General features: G+C 54.2%; 1 protein-coding gene across 1 annotated transcript in view; it reads right to left on the bottom strand.

The window, feature by feature from the left end:
- Kcnb1 (potassium voltage-gated channel subfamily B member 1) overlaps window positions 1-7,931 on the bottom strand; it is a gene marked incomplete at its 5' end in the record, with an annotated part of 94,572 nt that extends 86,641 nt beyond the window's left edge. The window contains one exon of the mRNA XM_010618235.2: window positions 7,560-7,931. Within this exon, the coding sequence (XP_010616537.1) occupies window positions 7,560-7,931 (372 nt within the window). The remainder of the gene's footprint in view (window positions 1-7,559) is intronic.
- Window positions 7,932-7,937: the final 6 nt, after the last annotated feature.

Below are 7,937 nucleotides of genomic sequence, written 5' to 3'. Positions count from 1 at the left end.
GTTTTTTTTTTTTTTTTTTTTGGAAAGGGTCTTGCTACATAGCCCAGGCTGGCCTTGAACTCACAATCCTCCTGCCAGAATTACAGGTGTTTGCCACCAAGTCCAGATATCCAAGTGCTTCTCAAGCACCCAGTACAGTGTGTCACATATAGTAACGGGCACTAAGTGGCTGTCACACAATCAATGGTGTCAGTGAAACAGGTTCTCAAATCAGTACGGATGTCCACACTAAGTCAGAAGGGGTGAAGACACCTAGACAGGGAGCCATGTCTGAAACTGAAAGGACCGTCCTGACGGTAGCGAGAGGGCTGGCTGAAATTATTTCTGGGACTTATATAGGATCTGTGCACCTAACCGTAGTGGGAAGTGTAAACCAATGCACTCCAAGTGACAGTGGGAGTTCCGGACAGGGCACAGGAAGCAGCCTGGCATCGCCCCACCCGGCCTTCTGCTCTCAGGCTCTGCAGGCCATCACCAGGCCGCCTCTTCTACAACCACGGTCCACAAAGGCTCTGAGGGGCAGGGCTGCCCAAGGCCGAGGGCCCTGAGGTTCATGCCAGCGTTGGAAAGGCTCGGGCTGGGCCCCACGCAGCAATGAGTGGACCATGCTGGTGTATTTTTAGAAGCTGTTTGACTCCAGGTCCATTACCTGGTAGTCGTGCGTGAGGGTATGGAATTGACAGATGCAACGTCATGCTCTCCGGCAGCATCTGCCTGCCAGGACGCAGTGCGTGGTGACGGGAGAGACAGTCACCATGCGGGGCAAAAGCGGGCACAGAAGATGTGGGGACACCGTGTCGTCCTGAGCGAACGGTGAGTGAGGGGGAAAAGTCACTTCTCCCTGCCCCAGAAGTGTGGGCACAGGGAACAGGTTGCTAGAGACCAGGAAGGAAGGGTTACACCTGGGAGTCCCTCACTCTGTAAGAGGCCCTTCCAGTCCCTCATCACAAGACCACAGACGTTTCCTCACCCGTTCGTTCAGTGAACATCTACCAGCATTTATCTGCACCAGCAATAAAACTTATCGTGGACATCTGCTGAATGCCAGGCTCTGCTCTGAGTGCTTCATGAAGAACTGGCAACAACCCTGGTCGCTGTGAGGCTCCCTAAATTATGGATCACAAAATTGAAGCCCAGAGAAGATAAGTCATTTCCCAAAGGGCACACAGTCTAAAAGTGGCTGAGCCAGGCCCGGTGTAGGGATGGACTCCGTTAATCCTGCCACTCTGGGAGGCCGAGGCAGGAAGAGCACAAATTCTGAGCCCCACCTGGGAAACCTAGCAAGACTCTTTTCCAAGATAAAAAGTAAAAAGGAGCCAGGCGTGGTGACGCACGCCTGTAATCCCAGCACTCGGGAGGCTGAGGTAGGAGGATCACTGTGAGTTCGAGACCAGCCTGGGCTACATAGTGAGTTCTAGAGCAGTATGAACTACAAAGTGAAACCCTGTCTCAAAGAACCAAAAATAAATAAACTTAAAAAAAAATAATTAATCACCTAAGGATGTGTTTCACTCACAGGGCTGGGGTGTGGCTGTGCAGCATGAGCGCCACTCCGTGGTGTCCCCGCTGCCCTCTCCCACAGAGGTGATGCACCTTGGGGCTCACACAGCCATGGGCTGCAGGGATTTGAACCCTGGCTCTTAAGAGCTATGGCTCTTAACATTGTGTCTTCCTTGTTACCTATGCCACCAGCTGAAAAATGTAAGAACTGGCACCCTGCACACTGACAAGTGAATTCTGGCTCTCCTGACAGTACCCCCAGTGTGGGAGTTGGGGTGCTCCTCCAGTTCCCCACCCTATGCAGTCACACCCACTCCTATCAGAGGTCCCAAAACCATGAGTGTCCCACCGGAGGACTTTATCTGTTTAGATCATGAATTAAATAAGGGTCTGGGGACAAGGTCCTTCCAGATCAGGACCCAGGAACACTCCCAAGTCAGCGGGAGATGCTGATGCTCCCTCTCAGCACCTCCCAGCACGGAACAGAGCACAGGGGTGCGTCCCGGGAGCTTGCTTCTCATTTGCTGAAGATCACCCACATTCGCTGTCTGACTGGTCCAGCCACCCCACCTCTGCTCCTCGGTTGGCGCAGCTGGAAGACGAGGACCCTGACCCTTCCCTGACGGGGTGAGTGTGGGACTCGGGTCCGACTTGCCTTCAATGCTAGGCACACGGTGAGCCTTGAGGAGAGATGTCACTGTCACCACCACTATTGTTTCTATTTTATCCAAGAGCTGGAGACGAGGTTGACCACACCCAGCCGGCCCGAGAAGTCCCACTTTGAAGGTGATCCCTGAGGGGAGGTTGGAGCCTCCCTTCTGGAAGAACCCCGGGCACTGACCTGGACACACAGCTCAGGGACATCTGCCCTGGACTATTCCCAGTAGTGCTGGCTTCCTGCCTTTCCTGGACCCCAGCAGCCCGACAAAGCCACCAGGCTTGCAACAAGCACGAACACGTTACATGGAGAATAAGTTTTTGAAGAGGAACTTATTTATCCAGCAGGAATGTAAAATAAATTCTAACTAAAACCAAATAATAATTAAGCTTTCTATATGCCAGGCCTAGTCTCGGGGCTTTACATGCATTAATGCATTTAATTCCGGTGTGATTCAGCGAGGCAGGTGGCAGGTGGTGCTATTGTCCCCTAGGCTGTTGTCACCTGGAGGAAGCAGGCACCATTTGGTTGGTGAAGCGAGGAGCCAATCCCTGAGCCTGGGCGATCTGGCTCTAAAATCAAGCTCCCTTCCACGACACTAATCCAGCATGAGTTGTACAGAGTGCTGGGTAGAGTCGGGGCCTAATGCATGTCTGTTCTCTCTGGTTCATTAAGCTTTGGCCGAACTGCTTTTATGGCCAGCGCTTTTCCTCCCTAAGCATTTTCATTTTGCCCTCCCATCACAGCTTTTCAAATCCCCCGAGAGATGGCTGCAAATTTATGACCCTGGTCAGGTACCCTGGAGGGCCAGAAAGATCCCCGGCCCGGATGGGGAGGCAGTGGTGGGGCAGGAAGGCCACAGGTGCCTGTGACCCTTTACCGAGGCAGTCACAGAAGCACCCTGTGCCTCGGGGTCTCCCTTTGTCAGATGGAGCCTGGATTTACCACGTGTCCGTATTTTTCACGCACTATCGTGGTGACCCTTTGAACAACCCTGTGGGGCATGTTTCACTCGCACTCTCTTCACAGACTGGAAAGAAAACTCTGGTGTGGTTTTTCCAAAGTCCACAGCATGGACTGGGCCTCAAACCCAGGTCTTGGTTTTCCTGGTTCACAGCCAAGACTCTGAATCCCTGGCACTTGGTCCCCAATCTAAAGATGGGGACCTGGGATGCCTGCCCTGGAGCTGGGCACATGCTCAACCAGACCCCTGAGTGCACAGAGGGGCCCAGGGCTTCTGAGTCGGTCCCCCATTTTGCTTGGTGATAACACACAAAGGAAGAGCCTCGACAATGACACACAAGGGCCAGAGATCCCAAAGGACCCCAGGTGGCGCCCCTGCAGTCAGCACCATAACGGCGGGTGACACAATTATGTGGTCTCTCAGTGGATGCTCCCAGCATGCCTGGCGCCAGGCCAGGCTCTCTCCCAGGGTCACCTGCTTTGGGTCCTCTGTTCTAACTCCCTCTTCTAGATGGGGAGCCCTCTTCTAGATGGGCTGTATCACCCACACAGCTATCACCACTTGGCAGATTGGCTGCCAGAGGTCACAGCATGAGGGACCTGCCTGGGTCTCTGAGACTCTGAAACTCAGGCTGGGAACGGGGTGAACCAGGGTCCAAACCTTGACTTTGTCACTTTCACCCCTTTGACAAATAGTTACTGATAATTTAGCTGCGTGAGCTTGGGCAAGGGATGTCACCCCTCAGAGCCTCCATCTCCTCTTCTGTAAACAAGCCTTAATGTCACTCAGAAAACCTGTTCCCTCTCTCATCTGAAAATGCTAGATACTTCCTTACCCAGCTTCTCCCATGGCTAGGGCATGAGTATGAACTGATCCTGGCCAATGGGGTTGTCAAAAAGTCTGCTAAGATGCTCCTAGGAAAGTTTTTCCCTAAAGGAAAAAAAAAAAAAGTAAAGCAGAATGCCTCTCTTCAGGAGTTGGGTAGACATCACAGGGCTGGAACTGGGCAGCCATATTGTGATATGAGGCATCAAGCGTGAGGACCAAGCCACTTTGCATAGGTTGCAGGAGTAGAGAGATGGAAAAAACCTGAAATCCTAATGGCATCATTGAGCTTTAAATTCAACCAGAAACCAGCTACCATGGAACTTCAGGATATATGAGTTGATGCATCTTCTTTCTTTTTGAAGCTGTTTTGAATTTTCTATTCTGTTACTTGCAGCCCAAAGTAGGCCTACCAGGCACACTACCTAACTGGATTGCTGGAAGGATTTCAATGAGACAGCACATATGAAATACCACTAATCAGCACAATAAACAGCAGCTACTCTGGAAATGAGGGAATTATCCCTGGGCTTTAACCCCGAGGAAGGCCTGACAAGCCAGCTCCATCCACTCCTACTGAGAAACGCCTGTTGAGTTTTACCGGAAAACAGAAGCCCACGGTGTCCCCAGCACTGAGACACTGTCAGCCCAACGGGGACAACCCCATCTTCCAAAGAAGAATCAATCACGCTGCCTTTTGCCTAATGGATTTTGATTTTCACTCCCTGGTGGAGAAGCCCAGGGTCTGTGCTGTGGTTTGTCCCTGAGCTGCCAGCGTGGCCCATCAATTATTAACGGCGTCACTCAGAGGAGAGGAGGGCCTGCTGCAGCTCAGCCCACCCTGCCGGGAAAGGACTCTGCCCTTCATCCCGGAAGACAGCAACGCCCACCTACTATGTGTGAGGCTCCGAGCCTCATGACTACCTGGCAAGGCGGGGCCTTGGTCTCTATTTCTCAGTTCGAGGCTGGGCCTAGAGAGGTAAAGAAATTTCCTAGGACCAGGGAGGTGGAGGAGCTGAGCCTGACCCCTGATCTCTCCTTTTCTTAGACAACAGGATGTGGCCAGTTTCGTACCTCACCAGTACCCGCTACCGTCCTCCACGCGGTCTCTCAGCCACGGCCTGGGAGAAATTCCCATGGGCCCTGCTGTTCTGCCCAGCAAGGGGTCGGAGCTGGGGGACTCGGGTGGCCAAGTGCAGATGCCTGAAAGAGGGCTGAGCTTGGGGGCTGAGGCACAGGTGGACGATGAGGAAAAAGTGACAGGTGGCTGATCACCCTGAGTCGGTGGCTCATTCTCTCATTCTTTCATTCCACATGTGGTTGTCAGAGCTCCTCTGTGTCAGGTACACGGATGCGTTGGGGGCACAGAGCAGTGAATACAATTTAAGGAGTTCATATTCTTATAGGTATGACACAAAGAAACACAAGGCCAATACAATATGAAGTGGGGCTTCAGGCCTATGTGGAAAAGACACTGATGCGGCAGAGTGGGGGACACAGAGCTGCTTGAATGGAGAACAAGGACAAATGGCTGGCAGCAGAACAATTAGGAAGAGCACTGCAGACAGCAAAAGCAGCATGAGCAAAAGTCCTGTGGTAGAGTAAATCCCAGCCTACTGGAGATGGCCAGGAGGCCAGCAGGGCAGAACCCAGTGAGCTGGAGAGTAGAAGAGATGAGCTCAGAGTTTAGACATCAGATCCTGTAGGCCTCATGTGCCACAAAGGAGTCTGGATTTTATTCTGAGTCTGATGGGAAACCTCCAGAGGATTTTAAGCAGATGAATAATGTGATCCAATTTTCATTTTGAAAAGCTCACTTTGGCTACTATGCGGGGAATGGATTGGGAGGGGCAAAAGTGGAAGCAGGGAAACAGAGGAGGAAGCCGTGGTACTTAATCATTACGGAAGAACAGAGTGTTCACAGTCACACTTGGGTTTGAATTATGGCTACTCCTGTCTGCCTGCTGTGTGACCTGGGATAGGTGCTTCACCTCTCTGAGCGCCACTGTTTGTCAGGTATTTGTTCAGTGGCAGTCGGGATTTCCAATGAGCCTGTCTGCTGTCTGTCTCAGTTCCAACTGCAGAAAAATCCGAGATGGTCCATTTGCCAGAATGCAAGCTGACAGCCCAGCCTGGGTTCACAGAAAGGTCATGGAGCTCCGAAGCCCCGGCCTCTGAGCCGATTAGCCCAAGGGAGAGGAGAAGCTGTTTACACCCGCAGACAGAGCGCCTCTCGCAGGCCCGAGCGCCCGCGGCTTGCTGCCAGCGCCAACTCAAACACAGCCCTCTGCTTCTTGGCAGAGAGGGCAGAGCCCCCACATCCTGCCCTGTCTCCGTCTCAGGGACAGGACGGGAAGGAGGAAGAGGCACGTTTGGGCCTAAACAGGGTGGGCAGTGGGGGAACCCGTCTCAGACCTGGAAATAGCAAAATAAGTCTGTTGGTCCTAAGCCGGTTAAGGGTGAGCAACTCTGGCTTAAGGCAGAGGCTGTGTGGACAGGAAATCGGGTAGGATTACGGCCCGAGGCAGCCTGCAGTTCCCAGGACCTCCATGTCCTCTTCAGCATCCCCAGGCAAGAAGTATGTGGGTTCCTTCCATCTCCAAGCAGCCGCCCCGCTTCTCACTGAGCAGCTAAGCTCGGGAAAGGACGCCAGAGTCCCCTTCGGGCCAGACAGCAGTGAGGGGCAGACTGAGCCACCAAGTGCCTGTAGAGAGGCTGGGCTGGACGGGAGCCAGCCCTCACTGATAATGGTGATGCCTCCTCCCTCGAGCATTTGCCCAGAATCGATTTTCCTGCCCCCACCCCCAGTTTGGGCCCCTCTGTCAGAGAGTGAATTCCATTCTCCACGGCTTTCCCAAGTGGATCTTGCTGGACCCCAACACCAACCTTTCTGGTTCCCGAGCTTGCCTTGGGCTCCTTCCCTTCCCTCTGACGGCCCTGGATACGCGTGGTCATTGACTCCTGACACCCAGAGCCCCGGGCACAGGACAGGCGCCTCTGGGCCCCAGCCCACCTCAGAGGAGTCACACACCAACAGTGGCCCCTGCCCTGCCCAGAGACGACCCCACCCCGCTCCCACCTGGGGGGGTCACACTCGGTCCTGCCCCTCTCTGCTCCCTTACTTGCCAAACGGCCTCACTATTCTCTCCAGTTTTAAATGCACAAGCATTCGCAGCCGATGCCCCGTGTATTCCATGCCACCCCATGTGTCTCTTCCCTTTGTTACTCTTACTTCTATGAAAACTGCCTGACGGCATCTTGGTGGCCTTTCTCCTTTCCTGGGGCAAAGCGGGGTTGTAAAGCTGAAGGCCCGCCCACTCCAGCCTGGGCCTGGGGCTTCCCAGGGAACCAGACCCAACCTCGGCCCTCTCCAGCCATGTCCTGTTTCTGCGTTCTCTCCCCCAGGGCCGTAGCTTTTAGTAAGAACCTGTAAATCGTTTTCCCCAACAAAATCGGGGGACACGGTAACGAATCAGAGGAGGGGTGAGGGTGGCCGGCGGGAGTCCAAGGTTATCGTGGTCACAGCTAGGGACTGAGCCAGAGACCCCCAACAACAGCCCTCGATCTGGAGACCGGGCTCTGCCCTGCACCCCACAGCGCCGGCCCACTCACCTTGGCGGCCACGGAGGAGTTGGGCTTCTCCAGCAGGTCCCAGAGCTTCTTCCTCTTCTCCGCGCAGCACGTGTTATCGAACTCCTCGCCCTCGCGCTCCCGCAGCGTCTCGGCCTCGCGCTTGAGCTCCTCGTTCATCTGCTCCTTCTTCTGGTGGTAGCGGGCCTGGCAGCAGGACTCCAGGTAGATCTCGTCGATGCCCCAGTAGTCGAGCTCCTGGCTGAAGCTGAGCGCGCACATCTCCTCCATCATGTGCAGCCGCCCGGTGCGGTAGAAGTTGAGGATGGAGGTGAAGGCGCCAGGGTGGCGGTCGAAGAAGTACTCGTTGTCGTCCAGGCTGTAGTCGTCGCACACCTCGAGCAGGGAGTCGTGCGTGTT

Source organism: Fukomys damarensis, unplaced genomic scaffold, assembly GCF_012274545.1.
Source record: "Fukomys damarensis isolate Sample0158 unplaced genomic scaffold, DMR_v1.0_HiC HiC_scaffold_22, whole genome shotgun sequence".
In the NCBI taxonomy this organism is placed as follows: domain Eukaryota; kingdom Metazoa; phylum Chordata; class Mammalia; order Rodentia; family Bathyergidae; genus Fukomys; species Fukomys damarensis.
Note: the sequence above shows the minus strand (reverse complement) of the source record. Positions and strands in the feature narration are given on the sequence as shown.